Source organism: Carassius auratus, chromosome 19 (assembly GCF_003368295.1).
Source record: "Carassius auratus strain Wakin chromosome 19, ASM336829v1, whole genome shotgun sequence".
NCBI classification, from domain to species: Eukaryota; Metazoa; Chordata; class Actinopteri; order Cypriniformes; family Cyprinidae; genus Carassius; species Carassius auratus.
In genome coordinates this window covers 6732966-6753231 of record NC_039261.1, presented here as the reverse complement: position 1 = coordinate 6753231, position 20266 = coordinate 6732966, and the positions used below count along the sequence as shown (strand labels likewise).

Here is a 20266-nt window from a genome sequence, read left to right as displayed (position 1 = left end):
AAAACGTAATTTTTGAAGAGTAACATGCATTGCTAAGGATTTAACAGACAACTTTAAAGGCGATTTTCTCAATATTTTTATTTATTTGCACCCTCAGATTCCCATAAATGTATACATTAATGGAAAGCTTATTTATTCAGCTTTCAGATGATGTATAAATATCAATTTCAAAATATTTACCCTCATTGTCCAAGTTCACATATTTAGTTTGACCATTTTTCTCTGTCCAAATTGTTCTACTTGAGTTATTGGTTCTGTAATAAGTTATTTAAATAGTGGACTTACTCCTAATAATAACAATAACATTAATACTAATCATAATAATACTAATAATAACAACAATAATAATTGTAATATTAATTCTTATTTTCAGCAATACGATTTGTGTTATTTTATTTTGTCAAATTTCTTAAAAATAACAAATAAATGACAAAACATATGCTGGAGTCTGTCAATTGGATCTGCATGTCAAGTATTATCTGCTTGTCTTAAAAAAAAGATTATTGGTTAAACTCTTTATTACATAATCTTGTCAAAAATCTCAAAATCCCCATCAATGAATGACATTTCAAAGCATCTTCCATTGGATGTATTGCTTGTTCTGTTTATTTTGTCGAATATATGTTGTTTATTAGATTCTGTTGAATAAAGTTGATATCTCTTTTTATACTTTAAGGTGAAACCGAAAGCATGGAGGCATTCGACAATTTGCTGAGTGGTTCAGTGTCTGAATATTTGAGGACCAGCACAGCTATTGGTGGAGATGTGGCTAAGCATGTAAGTGCAAGCATTTGTGAATCTCACTGTCAATGCAGATTTCACAGAGAGACAGGAATTCTGACAGAAGATGAGCAGAGGTAGATAATATAAGAGTGAAGTCATTCTCCTAAGAGCTCTTAGTTAATAGAACCAAATGACTGCAGAGACTCGCAGACGTCCAGCCGTCAGCCCAACAGTACAGCTGCTCAGGAGCTCACAGCTGTTGCTTTCCAGGTTCACATAACTCTGCTATATTTGACAATTGGCTTTGTGCTCTTCTGTTTGCCTGCAGGCTTGTTAAATCCATTCACACCATGACAAATGGAAAATATTTTATTATAATCTGAAGTCAGGTGTTTGAAAAATGGAAAAAGTGCAGGAAGAACAACTTTTGTTTGTCTAAAGCGTATTTACAGAGACAACCCAGCTTGGTTAAACTGCTTCTTATTTTTGCTGCTGTATTAATGTCTTGTTGGACTGGAAAATTACTGTTTGGCTATGTTATTTTATTAAGCCTAAAGCATAAGAAAAAAAAGCCTAAAAGTAACAAAAAAATTGAATGAAATACAGTATTGTTTAGAAGTTTAGGTTGGTTATATTTAATGTTGATTAAGGGTGTTGACCAAAAATACAGTAAAAATAAAATTGTAAAATAATATTACAATTTAAAGTAACCATTTTATAGTGTAATATTTTCTTTAAAATGATGTTTATTCCTGTGATTCATTCTAATATGCTGCTTTGGAGCTCAAGAAACGGGTCTTTTCTTATTGTCAATGTTGAATTTTTTTTCCTGCTTAATATTAATTTGGAAACTGTAATACTTTTTTAAACAGCATTTATAAATTATCTTTTGTACCATTATACATGTCTTTATTGTCACTTTTCATTTATTTAATGAATCCCTGCAAAAAAAAAAGTATCCATTTTCTTTTTCACGGTAATAGTTTCTTTCAAATACCGCAACATTTGAACTGTAGTGTATCTTAAAGGTCACTCTTTTACAAGTACAAAAATCTGCAATCAAGTCAAAGATTTGAATATGAACTAAAACAATTCTCATCAGTCTCTAGACCACGCTATTGGCAATTGACAATAAGTTTATAATAATATATACATTAAATAAAATGTTCTGGTCATTATCTTCATCAGAGTTAAAGGGTTAGTTCACCCAATAATCAAAATTATGTCAATAATAACTCACCCTCATGTCATTCCAAACCCGTAAGACCTCCGTTCATCTTCGGAACACAGTTTAAGATATTTTAGATTTTGTCTGAGAGCTCTCAGTCCCTCCATTGAAACTGTGTGTACGGTATACTGTCCATGTCCAGAAAGGTAAAAAAAACACCATCAAAGTAGTCCATGTGACATCAGATTGTCAGTTAGAATTTTTTGAAACATCGAAAATACATTTTGGTCCAAAAATAGCAAAAACTACGACTTCATTCAGCATTGTCTTTACTTCCTTGTCTGTTGTAAGACAGTTCAAAACAAAGCAGTCTGTGATATCTGTTCGTGAACGTATCATTCGATGTAACCGGATCTTTTTGAACAAGTTCACCAAATCGAACTGAATTGTCTTAAACGGTTCAAACTGGATATCACAAACTGCTTTGTTTTTAACTGTCTCACAACAGACACGGAAGAGAAGACAATGCTGAATAAAGTCGTAGTTTTTGCTATTTTTGGACCAAAATTTATTTTTGATGGTTCGATGCCCTCAGATGTCACATGGACTACTTTGATGATGTTTTCTTACCTTTCTGGACACAGACAGTATACCGTACACACAGTTTCAATGGAGGGACTGAGAGCTCTCGGACTAGGGCTATCACTTTTATGAAAAAATAATTTGCGATTTTTAAGACATAAGTGTTCATTGAATCGATTGTAAAATCGATTTTCCATGTCTAAAAAAAAAAAGACGTTTCCTTTTTCAACGTTGAATAACGGACGAACGTAAAGAAAGCGCTGGAAACGCACAAGTCAGCAATATGTCTTATTTATTGGCATGAAGTTTCGTGCAGAATACAAACAGCAACAGGAGTGCAACATTCTCGAAAAAAAAAAAATTATATGCAGAGGGGACGGCTGTCATAAAAAAAGAAAAACATCACTGCAGGCTTCAACCCAGCTGCATTTATGATTTAGGCAATTCAAAAATCTCCAAGATTATTTTAAATAATGACTGAATCCATTTCAAACAACTGTTCAAAAAAATTTAACTTTAAATGGACTTGAGAACAGGCCATGTGTCAAGAGCAAAGCGTTTTTTATTAAACTTTCCAGCTGTTGAGAAGACACGCTCCGACCGTACTGATGTCCCATGGACACTCCGGTACAGCTGCGCAAGGTGGGGGTATTACTGCAAATTTTCCACCACAAAAGCCGGTCGCTCTCAGCTTGCAATGGTCCTTTTCATAACTCAGAATCTCCTGTAACTAGATGCACGAATAAGGCGAATTCACGTCTACCCCGCCGCCAGAGACCTCCAGACGCCCGTAAACGCGTCTTTACATTGACTTAACATTGCAATCATTCGCGCCAGACGCTCTATTGGCGTTTGGTGTGAACGCAGCATAAGAGGTCACTTTCGACGTCACTGGGTCTTATAGGCAAGTAAAATTGCTGGTATTTTCTGTCTAGCTTTTTCAAGGCATACTGCACTTTCGGAATTCTTTATTTTCTTTTTCTGCTTGTTTGTGAGTTTTGTTACATCTATATTTTTTAATTGTTTAACTATTTTAAAATAAATAGTGTACATATTGGGTTAAAATCGATTCCCTATTTTCATTTTCAAAACTTTTTTCGGTTGGTCCGATCGATTGTGCAATCGATTTTCGAACTAAAAGTGACAGCCCTATCTCAGACTAAATCTAAAATATCTTAAACTGTGTTCGGAAGATGAATGGAGGTCTCACGGGTTTGGAACGACATGAGGGTGAGTTATTAATTACATAATTTTGATTATTGGGTGAACTAACCCTTTAATGTGCATTTGCTCCATAAGAGCCCTTACTATCAGTCATTTGTCAGCAAGTGTTTCTGTCCCATCTGTCCTAACACAAGGTACTTTTCAAGTTAAAGGCCTGCAAACAATAACTGAAATGTTGGGGCTTCTTTCTGATTGACAGTACATAACGGTCTGTATGGCTTACATTTCATGTCCAGTCGCTAGCAATTGGTAACTAAAGAGCTGCTTGAGAAATGAGGCGCTGGACAATGTACTTAGTGTACACAGAGGCACAGTGGCTCATTCTAGTGATGGAATGTAATATTATGAGAAGAGGGAGAGTGGACGGGTGAAAAGAGCAGAAACAAAGTGGGAGAGGGGGATGTATGTGTCCTCTTTGTTAACACTGGAATCCTCCTCAAGCTCAACTCCGAGAGGAAACATTTCTCTTTTGGTCTAATAAGAGATGAGAAATGGCTCTTTGACAGTGTGTGAGTGTGCGTGCGGGATCTTTTGCTCAGTGAAAAAAGAGTCTGGCTGCACTTAATGTTTGTGGGAACTTACCATGTTCTGTAGGTCTGTGTGGATGTGGTCTTTTGGGGGATTTTCAAACGTTTCAATGCCAACAACGTTCAGATATGATGACCCTCTAAGGGATGCTCTTCCTAAAATATAAAAGCAGCTGTATATTTTCACGTATACAAACCCATTTATAATGGGTAAAATAGTAAGTTTAGTGTAAATACAAAAACAAATGATTGGCTTTTGTTTTTTAATGTTTTAAATATAATATGTCAAATATTATATTTTCTATATCTGTTTAAATAATATTATGCAATACAATGTTTATTTAAATAATATGCAGTATAAAAAAAGTCAGGGGTCTGTAAGATTTGTTTTCAATGTTCCAAGATTCCAAGAAATGTCAAATAAATGGTTACCACAAAAATATTAAATGATAATAATTAGAAATGTATCTTGAGCACCATATCAGCATATTAGAATGATTTCTGAAGGATCATGTGACACTGACAACTGGAGTAATGATGCTGAAAATTCAGCTTTACATGACAGGAATAAATTACATTTTAAAATATATTCAAGTAGTATTAAATTGTAATAATATTTCACTATATTACTGTTATAACTTTATTTTTTGGTCAAATAAATGTTTCTTTCAAAAACATCTTTCAAACCCCAAACCTTGACAGATGTATGCAATACTACATAATATAATACTTAATAAATAAATATAATTTTCCCACCAAGCGTAGAGGAACATCTTCAGTTTAATTTATACCTTTCTATTGAAATGTGCAAACAAAAACCCAGAACTATAGAAATGTAAAACCTTAATAAACTACATGATTGCACACTTATTGTTTCGACATAGTTAAGATTGGCATAAAACTTCTTAGAAGAGTTCTAGAAAGAGATTGCATACAATATCCCTTTCTCCTCTGCCACACACTGCTGGTCTGAACCTCAGCCTGATTGCTGTGATTTCACCGGGAGTCATGCAGAAGTGACCTTTTGAACCTGAAAGTGTGGGAATTACTGATGATAAATCCTGTGATGTGTCTTTACCTCGAAAGGCAACGTTCACCAATCTTAAGTATCTCATCAGTGCTGAAAGAGATGGGCTGGGAGAGGGTTTTATCTCCTATAGTCAGCTCCTTTTAAGGTAAAACAGACCTCTGGGTTTCCCCATGTTCTGCAAGAGCAAGTCTTTTCCTAAATGTAGGATTTGCCTCAAGCTGTGTGTACGTGTGTGTGCAGCAGAGGGTTCAGTTCTATCAAGTTAGGTTTTGCTTCATTTAGGCGTTTCTCCCCAAGGTTAGTTTTTATATAACAGAACTTTATTTTTGCTGCTTCTCAAATGCCCTTTATGGATGTTGTTTTATCATTGTCCTAGAACCAGACTTTAAATCTTAAAATCCATCATAAAAAATATTTTCACATTCTAAATAATATGATTAACAATATGGTATATTTGAAAACAAAGATTGATTTTAATTGAATGTCAAAATGCTTGTGTGAACATTATATTAAAGAAAGCACAAAAGGTCAATATCAGTTGACAGTCAATATGTTTTATGTATTTATTATTTACATAAAATTATCATGAGCTTTTTAATTCAAACCTTTCTAAAATTCTAGGTAAAAATTAGCCTTAGCAAGACAAAACCATTTTTATTACAAAAATATTAATGATGCTAGTTTCACCACGAAATGCTATTAAGTATAATACTATTACAAATATAAAATAAATAACGTTGTTGTTGCTTGATTTTTTTATTTATTTATCCAACAGGCAGAGATGGTGAGCAATGCCCTTCAGGTCCAGCGTGCTTTCCTCAAAATGACCATGACACATAAGGAACCGGCAAAGGTATGACCTAACCAATATATCTGCATATGATTTCATACATTTAAACTAGATGTAAACTTACCACACGTAACATTTCAGTAATCCAGTGGTGTTCAGTCCTGCTCTTTGTAGAGTTTAGCTCCAACCTCAATTAAACAGACCTGAACCAGCTAATCAAGGTCTTCCTAGGCATACAAGAAACTTCCAGGGGGGTGTGTTGAGGCAAGTTGGAGCTGAACTCAGTGGCCCTCCAGGACCGAACACCCCTGAAGTAACCACTTGCATTGAAGCACTGTTAGCACGTCTCACACTACAGAGTTTGTCATATTTAAAGCACCATAATAACAATGTTTAGCTTGACTGAAAGTGCCTGCTGGGAGAGTCTCTTCAGCAAGTGACCCATATGACTCTTGAGTCTGTGCAGCCTCAACAGATGTCTACCAGAAATTTAAAGTTGCGATGAAACGGATGTCTGGTCAGATCTATTCTTCTGTGTTGTGACATAGGTTTGAGTGAAACGTAAGGCTCAATCCAGAAGACAAGTGGGGTGGGGGACTTGCTTGTATCTGCTGGTTGTTGATTAGATGGAAGCAGATTGGTTAAAACCTAAAGAATGCTACTGTTTTGACACAACCACAGACTAAATGAATGAATGAAGAAGTTAGCATACATCACTAGAGACTAGAGAGATGTCTGTCATTTCTCGCGAAGATTGACTTATGGCATTTTGATTAAGAAGTCAAAAAAAAAGTGTCACAATGAGATCAGTGTATTTAGAAAACAGTCAGGGTGCATTTTCATTTCATGTCGACTGGAAAGATCACCAAAGTGAGATTTCTGTCATTATTTACTCACTCTCATGTTTCAGATTGAAATGTTATTTTTCTTATTAGGAAAAGGAAAACAATTCCTATTTTCCCAGGTAGAGATTTTCCAATCAGATGGAATACTGATCTAAACTTCTTTTTTTTTTTTTTTTTTTTTTTTTTATAACTTTCATGTTTCTTTACTGAGTAAATAATGACAGAATTTTTATTTAGGGTGAACTGTCACTATCAATAAATAATTCACCCCAAAATTTACATTTGCTGTACATTTACTCACCCTCAGGCCATCCAAGATGTATATGAGTTTGTTTCTTCATCAGAAAAGATTTGGAGAAATTTAGTATTACATCACAACAATGGATCCACTGCAGTGAAGGGGTAACGTCAGAATAAGAGTCCAAACAGCTGATAGAACGGCACAGTAATCCACACGACTCTAGTTCATTAATGAACGTCTTGTGACACAAAAAGTGTTTGAAAATAATAATTTAATTTAAATATTTTGTCACTTCTGACTAAATACAAAAGTCTACAATCTATAATAACGCTTCCTCCAAAGAAAAAGTCAATCCTCTGTTGTCCCCTATCATCAATATCCACTGACATATTTAAAACTGTTTTGAAGTGTTGCACTTGTTAACAACTTCTGAATCAGACCATTCTTTTCACTGGAAAAGCAATATTTTTTTATTTTAGCAACAATTCTGGCTAAAATAAGGACTCTTATTTTAGCCAGAAGCATTAATGATTTTGTTTATTACAAACCAAGAGATTTTCGATGCACAAGGTTATTGTAATGTTTTTATCAGCTGTTTAGAATCTCATTCTGATGGCACCCATTCACTGTAGAGGATCCACTGGTGGGAAATTAATGTACTGCAAAAAAAAATTCTAAATCTGTTGCGAAGAAGAAACAAACTCGTCTACATCTTGAATGTCCTGAGGGTGAGTAAATTTACTAAATATTTTAATTTTGGGGTGAACAACTTCTCTAAGGGTGATATTAATTCATTGATTTTCAACTTAAAAGCTCTGTTGTGCTTTAATGCCGACCTCTTACTCTCCTCCATTCTGTTCTGAGCAATGTGGTCAGCCATGCGACTACCGTTTTTGTTCACATAGGGATTACCTCTCCCGTTTTAAAAAATGCCAATGCAACACATTCCCAAAACATTCACACAGTAGCCAGGGGGAAGTGCAGGGGGCCAGTGTGATGTCATGTCATCGGACTTTGGTTCACGTTGCCCAAACAGGAAGAAGATCCCAGGCCAAAGGCTATTGGACGAAAGTAGGATGTAGAATCGAACACTAGATAATAAACACACAAGTCGTAGGAAAAGATTTGAAACTGGACTGTTTGTGAAATTTAGTGTTTTTTTTTTTTTTTTCTGTTTTTTTTTTTTTTATTTTATTTATTTTTTATTAATTTCGATTTCAAAAGTGATTCCTGTTTAATTTGAACACCAATTCAATATTTACTGCACTCAATGGGATTTACACAACTGAGAGCCAAATCTCTGATCTGTATGTAAACCAGTGGCCATCGGCAGAAAATCCCATGAGATAAGATGTTTGACTTGCACCGTTTGCGTAACAGACAGAAATGATACGTTAAATCTTGCAACTAGTTATGGAGAATTTTACTATTGCTTTTCTAAGCAGACCTAATGCTTATTAAAAGGGTCCTATCCTAAAAAGTCATATATTGAATTGAGGAATAAAAACCTAGCAGTGACAATCTCGAATTGTAGTGGTTATATCTAACAATGAAATACAACGCAACGGTCAAATGCATTGGTGAGGACAGGAGGGCATTTCTGCAAATGGATTCCCACAAATCTGAATGGAAAATCACTCAACCTGAATTAGATATGCTAAGAAAGACTGGTGACTATCTCTGTAGTACTCTACTGTGCATGCATTTGCACCAGCTGAGCCTCACAATAATTCTCAAATACGTTTTTTTTTCTTCTGTTCATGCATATATAGTAAATATATCCTACAAACATTCTCTCATTCACACACACTATGTTTAGCCATTGTTCCTCTCCATCAGTAGTGTGAAGTGCTTGTAGCTCCCAGGAGGGATGCTGGACCGTTGCCCTAAACCTCTGGCTTCTCTCTCTCTCTGTGTATGTGTGTGTGGGACTGTGCTTGCATTCTGTGGCTTTTTATGGGCATGTTCTATATTTGAGCCGGTGTGTGTCTGTGGCCCAGATCACGTGATGGGCCTGTCGCTCGGTGAGGAGTGTTTGTGTGGCCTGTAGACAGCAGCTGTTTCTCTCTCATTCCTTTCATAAAAGATTTGTTCACAGTCAAAATGCATCGCACCGTGACTGACCAAGATGTCTGTTCAGAGGATATTTATCCATATCTTAAATTCTGGTCATTTTAAATGAATTGTAACTTCCATAGTTCATAAAGTAAATATGTGTCCAATTATTTATCCAGAATTGTTTTTTTATTTAATTTATTTTAAATTAAAGTGTATTATGTAGTTTAAATATATTTCGATATCTTTTTTTTTTATTGGAGTTATGCAGCTAATATGCATCCTGTTATATTTCTGGAATTATTTTATTTCTTTATTTAAATTGAATTTGATATTTAAATACATTCAAATATATTTTGTAAAATCCTTTAATACATTTATTTAAAGTAAGGTAAATACACACACACACATATATACATTTATACACACACACACACACACGTATAATGCATTTCAATGTGTAGCAGTGCTTTCTTGCTGTTTAATTCATAATCGGTTGTGAAAGCTCTTAGCTCTGGCTCCATTCATAGCTCAGAGATAGGCAGGCTATTTCTGTCCTTCTCCGTGGCTAAGCATGATGGGAAGGGAAGTTCGGAAGGATGCTGGAAAGGTACTTGCACTTTGGACAGCAATTTAACAAGGGCTGTAATGTCCGAGTATGGATGAAAGAGGCGCCTTTGTTCACAAAAATGAAAATCATGTGCATGTTGTTATGGGAGGAATTTATGTAAATACGGTTTTGCTTTTTCTCTTTCAGTCTCCCTCGCTCTTTATTGCTTTGTGCCACACTCACAGATACACAAACTCAAGCCACAACAACCCCCCAACAGTTTGACCTCGCTGACACCAAAAACCAATGATGAGTCACGTTCAGCCACAAAACGTGTAAATATAACTAAATAAATACACTGTGTGCCAACAAATACTGTCTAAATAGACCCTGTCTGTCTTGTTTGTTTATCTCTCACTTATTTGATGAGGTTGAAATCAGGTCAACTGTGATTTCAGCCTGAGCTGATGAGTCTGACTGAAAACGAGAAGCTGTATTTTTAGTCCAGAGAAGTCCGTCGTCCTCATTCTTGTGAAATGGACTGAAATGGTGGACATGGCAACTGCTTGAACACAAGCATAAATATAAAAACGGTCATTTAACAAAGGAAACAGTGTGTTCCCTCTCCCCCTTGTGAAGAGGTAAACTGTAAACATCAGTACAGGACAGGGCCTTACAAGGCGAGGGGGATCTCCCCATAACGGACTGGAATGCGGAGTGGGAGGGAAGTGAAGCTCGCTGGATGTTTCATTGGAAAAAATGGTCCCACTATTAAAAGTCTTGCGTGCCTCAGGCTCTGTGTTTTTCTCTGTGCATTCAGAAAAGGCCCAATAAGATCAACATTTATGATAATAGATGTACACAGATGTACACAGTCTTTAGGTATGGTCAAATTTACTCTCATCATTAGGCACATTTTTGTGGGTGAAATTAGTCATTTCAATGGGAAACTGCACAATTGGGAATTTCACGTAAGGCTGAAATCTTTCCCTACACGGGTTTCACAGTGAGTTGGCCATGCAGCAAACGATAACCAGAAAGCTGTTCGAGTTGTCACTTCTTTCCCTTTAGACTAGAGGGAAAGTTTACAGCATTACATTGCTTCTCTATTGCCAAAAGAAAATAGTGCCTATGAAATTTTGCCAAAATATTGCTAATATGAATTTTGTAAATTTTGATGATTCGGGTTGGCCTATACAGATTTTAAAATCGGATGCTGTCTACAATGAAAAATGTCCCTATTCCAAAACCACATACAGATGACTAGCATGTACTACTTTTACTGTTTCTGCAATGTTATGGACGAAATGCCAGTATGTTATTCCACAACTCTACTATATGTGCAGTGATATTTTAGTATTTGTATTAAATTGGTTTTAGTTTTTATCTATCTGTCTGTCTGCTTTTAATTTGAATTGGTTTAAGTTTACACACACACACACACAACTTTCAGTTGGAAACAAAACAAGAAGGAACTCTATGCAAACGTCCTTTCAGGGTCTTTTAATAGAAGAAGTTGAAACTTTACAGTGGTATAAAGCACAAAATGTCCCTTTGTTCATCTTTGAAATGTATTGTGAAAGCTGGGCTCAGAGTTAATTGAATTATTAGACTAATTTGATTGAATTATAAAAGTAAGGGATGGATATTTTCTGAATGGAGGTTTTCTCACAGTTGACGTTCTTTAAAATGAAGTTACTAAAATGGCAAATTACTGCATTTAATTGGTTTGTTAGAGCCTGAAAGACAATTATCAATATTAGTATTGCTCATAAATCTTCAGAAGTTCTAACCCTAAGTAATACTCACATGACCCAGCCATACTTGCCCTCCTTTATTATTTAATGTATATCATCAATCTGTTGCTTACTTCATCCAGCGGTGTACAGACAATCATCTTCTCAATGTTACTAAGACAAAGGAGCTAATTTTAGACACATGGCACATATTCTCTATTCTGCACTGTCCTATATCCTTCAGTGGACAGCCAGTAGAAATTGTTGACAACCTTAGGTACCTGGGCATTATATTGGACACTAAACTAAGTTTTGACCATCTTGTCACAGACATTCATAGATGCTGCCAACAAAGACTTCTGGTCATGCATAAACTGAAAATTATTTTCAGTGAAACCAAATCAATGCAGTTTCACTGAATCCATTATTCTGTACTTTGTTACTTGCTATTTCACCATGCTGTCTTGCACCAACAAAAGTAAGCTTTTTTAGAATCCTTAATACCTCCTCAAAAATAATTGGTCTTTTCTACTCCTAAATTGTTAGCTTTTATTGATCCTGCCATTATAGAGCAAATAACATAATAAAAAACCCTAGTCATCCCCTTAACCCATGTTTCATCCTTCTCCCTTCAGGCTGCAGATACAAACATCTTCCCCATAAAAAGCACACTTTGGGAAAAGTTTTGTAACTTCGGCCATTAGATTAAACTCAAAGAAACCTTAGAGTGTGTAGTGTAAAAAGCTATACTGTTTAGTTGCTGTTACCACCTCCAGGCAAAAATGTATACCTGTGTAAATGTATACCTGGTGAAGGATCTGTGCAGCTATGTTTTTGTTGATGCAAATGTGTGTAAATTTGCATTGGTGGAAAATATGTTTGTGTTATGTCTGCTGCAGTTTTCTTTGGTGAAGTCCGTGAAAACAAATGTCCTCTTCTGAGGACAATAAAGAATGAATCTGAATAAAGAGTGAATCTGAAGTAAAAAAAAAAAAATAATGTTTTATGAACTTAGTCTGTTTTATGCACAACTCGGACTGTTTGATTGATTGCTTTCCTGCTTTCATTCCCAATCAGACAGAGATGGCTGACCTCCTCAGACCCATCTCTGACCAGATCCAGGAGGTCCAGAATTTCCGGGAGAAGAACCGCGGCAGCAGCCTGTTCAACCACCTGTCTGCCGTGAGCGAGAGCATCCCCGCTCTGGGCTGGGTGGCTGTGGTGAGCACTTCTCTCTGTCTCACACTGCGGTGCAGTCTAGTCACCATCTCCTTTATACAAATACCTGCTTTAGCTCATGCATCTTATGCATTTGAGTCCCTTACTGTTAGGACTGCACATTCAGAAACAGTGGTGGCTTAATGCTAGTGAAGAAAACCCACCCAAACAAATTTAAAAAATATCACGTCCATCGATTAGACAAATTTTCTTTGGTTGTGACAACCGGACGACCTCACACAAACCATGTGAGTAATCGGTGAGAGGACCACCAAACGGATATTTGAATTTTGTATTTATTTTCTATGATGTAAACTCTTCTGATGTCTTCATGCTGTGGATGGCTGTATCTAATCACTGCAATGAGAATTTGGACTAAGACAGATCTGGACTCTATCATCTTCTGCTTTAAACTACCGCTGATGTTTACAACCGAGGTCCAAGGCCTCGGTTTTAGTGCTTTCCTTGAAATCGATCCTCTTTCCTATGCTTATTATTTATTTTTATGAGTACATAAGCTTCTTTGACCATCCTTTGACCCTTTGTTGTCTTGCTCTGTAACAGTGCCAGAAACCAGGGCCGTATGTGAAGGAGATGAATGATGCTGCAATGTTCTACACAAACAGAGTCCTGAAAGATTACAAAGACACGTTAGTGCTTAAGTTGTTGTTTTTTAGTTCTTATCAGATCAGTTTATGTTAATGTGAAATTACCCTTACATGGTATTGTGAAAATGATTACCATAGTCATGTAGAATGGTATTTATCTGCTACTTTATTACCAGTTTGGCACTTTTTGTTAATGTTACTGTACCAACACACAGTAAATTTTGCAATGTTGTACATGAACATTTAGGAAAATATTATTTATTTGTTCACTTAAACAATGCCATCAAATGTTTTGTGTGTGTGTGTGTGTGTGTCTCTCTGTTGACCTCAGTGACCCCCGTCATGTTGAGTGGGTTCGTTCCTATCTGAGCATCTGGACTGAACTTCAGACCTACATTAAAGACCACCACACCAGGGGAATCATCTGGAACAAGACTGTAAGTGAGACTCTCAATTGGAAACTGACTTTAAAGGCTCACCTCGACTTTTTTTTTGTATTCAGAAAGTATGGTATGAATATTCTTGAATATTTAGATTGTACAATTAGAACAGCTGATGTTGCTGATCAAAAATCTACAGTAATATGGAAATGTCATTTTCAAAGACAAATATTTCCAATGCTAGATATCATGTTTCTGTTTCAAATTAGGAAAAACTGCAATACAGAAAAGCATATTTTCCATTTTTAGTCCTACAGAGGCTGGTTGAATGCAGATTCATTTCAGATGATCATCAGCTATACTGTGTACATCTATCTAGATATCTAGTACAGTTATATTTATGCATGTCTGCCTTTGAAATTCATATCTTCCAGTGTATTGGTAGCATACCACTTCAGTATCAGTTGATATTGCATATTTAATTGTTCATGCTAATTTCCCCTGTAATTTTACATTAAGATAATTTTTATTCATATTTAGGTACATTTTTATAAATTTTCTGTCATATAGCACTCGCTTAAAATGTATCTTTAAAAAACAAAAATAATTAAATAACACTGTTAAATGTAATCTTTAGCAAATATTGTACATTATAATGTTGTGATGCCTGAATTAAAAACAATTATTTTAAGAGTTTAATTTATACGTTTATTCTATGAATTGAATCTATATACACTATTGTTCAAAAGTTTGGAACGAAATTAAGACTTTTGTTCAGCTAGGATCAACACTGACAGTATGACATAAAGATGTTTCAAATGAATGCTGTGATTTTGAACTTCATATTCATCAAAGCAGAACCCTTAAAAATGGATAATGATTTTCTGCAAAAAATATTAAGCAGCACAGTTGTTTTATACATTGATCAGCTTTGCCATTACAGGAATAATTTTCATTTTAAAATATATTAAAATAGAAAACTGTTATTTTAACAATCATATTTCACAATATTACTGTTTCTTTTACTGGCTTTAACTTGACCAACAATGTCAGGTTACAAAGAGTTTAGAAAGGGTTCAAGGGTTTTAACTATCATAAAACAAATTCATACTACTAATATGACTTTGAAAGAATACACAGTTAACCCTTTAAGTAGTCCTGGGAATTTTGGAGATGTTAAATCTTGTCTGTCATGGGGTGAAATAGTGTGTGTGTGTGTGTGTGTGTGTGTGTGTGTGTGTGTGTCATAAAGAAACCTGAGAGCTCTGAGTGACTGTGTGTCAGCTGTCCCTCCTGCCGTGAGGGATCTGAGTGTATGTGGAGGACTGTATGGTGTAGACAGGTGGTCATCTGGGTCTTTTTGCATGGAGGGTTTACCATAGAAATGCCCCAAACAAAAGCCTAGTGTGTCTCTGGCTTACACACCTGCTCTCACACACACTCCTCGTAATTCAACCTCACTTCTCATGTATTCATTCTCCTTTGAATTCATTTACTTCTGTATATCCTCACACATCAGACACAATCAAACTCCCGCATCACTATGTATTTTTCTGCCGTGCTTCTCCACTTCCTCTAACAGCTTAAGTACCTTTGCCTTTTCTCCTCTTCATGAAGCAGTGACCTTTATGGGTCAGAGGTTGGGTTGCCCAACTATGTAACCTATGCCGAAACATCAGCACCAGTATCGGGATAAGAAGTGTGTGTGTTTGTACAAGACAGGAAAAGATGAGTGTGCAACAGTTGTTTAAGCCAGTTTAAGTGTTGAAGGGGGAGCCGTGTGCAACTGTCAATGGCAGCTGTGCTGACAATGTAAAACAGGCGTAAGTGTGCCGTCAGGGTCACACAATAGCCAACTGTGCCACATGGATCTGTTCTTTTACTTGAAATGTTGTTAAACAAGATTATCCCAGTTGTGCCAGAAACACATGGACTGATATGAACTTCATTCAAAAGATTATTGCATCGACCATAAAGCAATATACTTTCCCAAAGAGACATTTGGTAACAGTTTACAGTAAGGTTAACTAACATGAACAAACAATGAACAATACATTTATTACACTTTTGATTTGTTCTTGTTAATGTTATTTGTTCATGTTAATGTTAGTTACTTTGTTAATGTTGGTTAAAAGAAATACAGTTCATCACAGAAATAAACGTTCATTGTTTGTTCATGTTAGTTCAAAGGGCATTAACTAATGTTAACAAACACAACTTGTGATTTTAATAATGGATTTGTAAATGCTGAAATACACTAGCTAGATTAATAAATGCTTTAGATGTATTGCTCATTCTTAGTTCATCTTAACTAATGAACCTTTCACAGTATATTTTGATTTGTATATATATATATATATATATATATATATATATATATATATATATATATATATATATATATATATATATAATTTAATATTATAAAGTTATAAATCTATAATTTGTGTGGATAAAGGTTTGAACACACCTATTCATTATTGCTCAGTTTACCATTTTTCTTATAATTGTAATAATCATTTATATAAAATCATATTTCATAATATATAATAAACACACACACACACACACACACACACACACACATGTCTTTAATATAATTAGAAATATTGATTTAATGTGTGGCCATATTACTGTATTAGATATCTATGATTTTCTGCCATTTAAAACTGTTTAAAGCTTAAAAACAATTCAGAATCATTTTCCAAGTGATGCTCTACAAACAAATATTTTAATAAATTGTATACATGATAAATATGAAATATAAATATACCAGAATTTTTTTTTTTTTTTTCACGGAGGTCACCTTGGTTTTTAAACTTTTAATCAGAAACACTACGACCCAATCCATTGCCTCTTACGCCCCCCACTGGATAGAGGACCATTGCTGTGAATTCATCAACATCACGGTTACAGTGTTTTTAACCATTTTATAAAGGTGTTGTTTGAGGCTGTGGATGTTTTAGTTTTGTTTTTTGATGTTTTTTTTCTCCGGGACTAACTCTGATGTTCTCCACAGGGTCCTGTAGCCACTCCCTCACTGTTCAGTGCTGCTTGTGATGGTCCTTGCCCCCCTCCTCCTCCCCCTCCACCACCAGGTCCTCCTCCGATGTTCATGGATGACAGCCCCAAACCCGAGGACACATCAGCCCAGCACTCAGCTCTGTTTGCACAGCTCAACCAGGGAGAGGCCATCACTAAAGGTGGGCAGGAGAACACCGTCACGCAACAAAATACTATTCCACCTTCAAAACTGACATCAGGTGATGTGCTCTGCCTCCAGGTTTGAAGCATGTGTCTGACGAGCAGAAGACCCATAAGAACCCCAACCTGCGCTCTCAGGAAGGGAAGACACACCAGGGATCCCCTGCCAAGAGTCAGAACCCCAGCTCGTCTGCCAAAAAACATTCCCCCGTACTGGAGCTGGAAGGAAAGAAGTGGAGGGTGGTAGGTGCCCACGCCAATGTGTCCAACGTTAATTCATTCTACTTGTAATCGTTCTGCTACATTTGCCAAAAAAAAAAAAAAAGAAGAAAAAACAAACGTATCCCACAATTCAAGGAACTTGATATTTTTTTTAAGTCAGTGTCATTATCTTGACCTTATCAATGTCATCATCATCTTGGAAATATATATATATATATATTTTTTTTTTTTCAGTTCACTTGTAAAATACGAATTAATACTAATAATTATTATTTGCATAGTGGTTATTGTTGTTGTATTGCATAGTTGGTATTATTAAATTTTGTATTAATATTATACCATCAGAGCCTAAATGTTTTATATAAAATAATAATTCTCAGTTGCATAGCATTCTTTACAAAACAAAAAGTTAAAGAGATTTATATCAACTAAAAAGAATCATTATCTCTCATAAAGTGGGTTGGATGAATGTAGAGATGTCTTTAAAATGATAACACTCATCACACACTTGTAAACTGAGCTCCCCTGCACTTGATCTACCGTGCCTATGCATGTGTTTAGTGGATCTATTGTATGGATTTGTCCTGTAGGAGCACCAGGAGAAGTCTCATGACCTGGTGATAGAGGAGACCGAGCTCAGACAGGTGGTTTATGTCTTTAGCTGTAGCAACTCCACACTCCAGATCAAAGGCAAAGTCAACTCCATCATAGTGGGTAAGAGGAGCTCCTCAGAACAGCAGCTGCTCTTATTCAGTAACGTTATCTCCTCCTCTATCGCAGCTCCACGCACCACGCCTGGCTAATGTCTGTCTCTCTCCTCACAGATAACTGTAAGAAGCTGGGACTGGTGTTTGACAGTGTGGTGGGCATCGCTGAGATCATCAACTCCAGAGACATTCAGCTTCAGGTTAGATGGAAATGTTTGTGCAGACGTTGCGGGCTGAAGTGTTTTGATCCGTGAGTGATCTGTACTCGGGCTTGTTATTGTGAAAGAGAATGTGTTGGCATAATGCATGTGCATGAATTATGGTTATAACTGCCAGAATCCATAAAGAATATCATAATCAACACCACTACGAATGTTGTGGATACTGAAGAGCTGTTAACGGACGTAAATTACACAATCATACATCAAACCTCAGTTTTGTAGCTGCTACATGCCTTTATAGCAGGAATTACTGTAATAAATTACTACATGATATTGTCAAATTCATAAACCATCAAGGAGGAACTCGTGGCTCAAAGATACTAATTCTTTCAAGCTAATTTTAGTTTTTGGACTACAGACTGAGCAGCTGTGTTTTTTCACACTTATGGATTTTGTTGCTTGTGAACAACACATAACTTGTTTTTGGCCTTTCAGGTAATGGGGAAAGTTCCTACTATTTCCATTAACAAGACTGAGGGGTGCCATGTCTACCTGAGCAAGGCTTCACTTGACTGTGAGATTGTCAGTGCCAAGAGCTCTGAGATGAACGTCCTCGTTCCTGAGGGAGAAGATGATTATGTATGTTTATTTACTATAGAAATTGCTAACAATAGAGCTAGCATTTTTACAGATAACTTTATTGATACATTACTGTCATGTACCAAATTAACAATGTTCTGTTTCAGAGATTTGACCTGTCTTACATTCAAATATGAGGGAAAATCTGTCATCAGCCTTAAAGGTTAAAGCATTGTTCATGCATTATTTGACTAATATCTTCTTGTGTATTCAACAGAGGGAGTTTCCAATCCCAGAGCAGTTTAAAACGCTGTGGGACGGCTCCAGCCTGGTGACAGAGCCCACAAAGATTGCTGGTTGATTCCTTTTCCAGCTTGTCATCGCTTTCCTCCCACCAGAATTCTTCATGCACTTTCACTGTATCACACTGTTAGCAGAGACGGAAGAATTCATACATTGTGGTTGTGAGAGGTGTAGATTTAGGCTCCGAAAATTCACATTTTGTTCCATTTCCACAAACCAATTATGAAACATTTCAACAAATCCTTAACTAACCGGCGATAAAAAATACATAATATACATGTATTAATTATTATACATTAAAAGTAATAACACATGATGGCACCATTATGTGTGGATATGGGATGTTTTTAGTATGCAGCTTAAAGTACTTAGTTAAAAAATGAATCAGTACTCAATTAAGTATGTATTTTTATTGTTTTTGTCTTTTTTGACATAATCAAGTACTTTGTGTTGATGTCATAAAATGTTAAATACATTTTGGTTCTGTGTAGCAATATAATACATACTTTTTTTTCAAAATAATATGACTATACTTAGCTGTAACTTGTTTTTATGAAGAAACTCGTTCTTTATGTTTTGTGCAGTCACATTTTACATTTCCCAACAGACTACAAATCCCAGTTTCAGTTTATAATATTGTCTTCAACAAAAAAAAAACACATACACACACACAAAAAAAAAAACATTTATTTGGCAAGGTAATCTTGTGTTTTCAGGCTTTGGACCCACATTATGTGCAATCATGAGCAGAGGACAAAAATCTATGGATATTTTACAATCAAACCTTTTTATTCTACGAGTCTGATAAATGGTCTTTGTTCTGAGAATAAATAAGTGCTTTTGAGGGTTTTTTTTATTTTATAAGATTTTATGTTATTTTATTATAGTTCAAATATTGCTCAGTTTTGTCACTATATTTCATTTATAATCTCAGACAGGTAGCTACATGTTTGTTTGTGATAGTAATGACATATGCTGTGCATAATAAAATTAAGTAAACATGGCAACTAAATATTAAATTCATGCCCAAAATAGTTTCCTAGATGTTCTCACTTTGCACTCACATATTTACACTGCTTGTAAATTGACATGCTTTAAATGTTTCTTCAACAGGAAGGTCATGAACACTTCAGCTCATTTTGAATGAACGCCAACATGTGTTAATATGTAGCATTCTTCAGTCCATAAAAGGGAATCATGTTACATTTGCTTGATTAGTAAACAGTTGACATTTAACTAAACAGTGTAATGCACATTTATAAATGATGCTTAAACAAAGTAGAATGTGTACACCGTATTAAATCGCACACCTTACATTGTAATTTACCAAAGTATTTTCACATTACCATATCAATTTAATCAAATAAAATAATTGTAAACTCACTACACTTATTTGTTTTTTTTTTTTTACCA

At 35.5% G+C, this 20266-nt stretch overlaps 1 protein-coding gene across 3 annotated transcripts in view; it reads left to right on the top strand.

Moving 5' to 3' along the window:
- cap2 (cyclase associated actin cytoskeleton regulatory protein 2) overlaps positions 1-20236 on the top strand; it is a 24563-nt gene extending 4327 nt beyond the window's left edge. For all 3 annotated transcript variants that reach the window (XM_026288574.1, XM_026288573.1, XM_026288575.1), the window contains 11 exons: positions 677-777; positions 6030-6107; positions 12549-12692; positions 13254-13339; positions 13629-13734; positions 16697-16880; positions 16961-17124; positions 17694-17817; positions 17928-18010; positions 18467-18610; positions 18828-20236. In XM_026288574.1, the coding sequence (XP_026144359.1) occupies positions 677-777; positions 6030-6107; positions 12549-12692; positions 13254-13339; positions 13629-13734; positions 16697-16880; positions 16961-17124; positions 17694-17817; positions 17928-18010; positions 18467-18610; positions 18828-18911 (1298 nt within the window). In that variant the 3' untranslated portion in view covers positions 18912-20236. The remainder of the gene's footprint in view (positions 1-676; positions 778-6029; positions 6108-12548; positions 12693-13253; positions 13340-13628; positions 13735-16696; positions 16881-16960; positions 17125-17693; positions 17818-17927; positions 18011-18466; positions 18611-18827) is intronic.
- Positions 20237-20266: the final 30 nt, after the last annotated feature.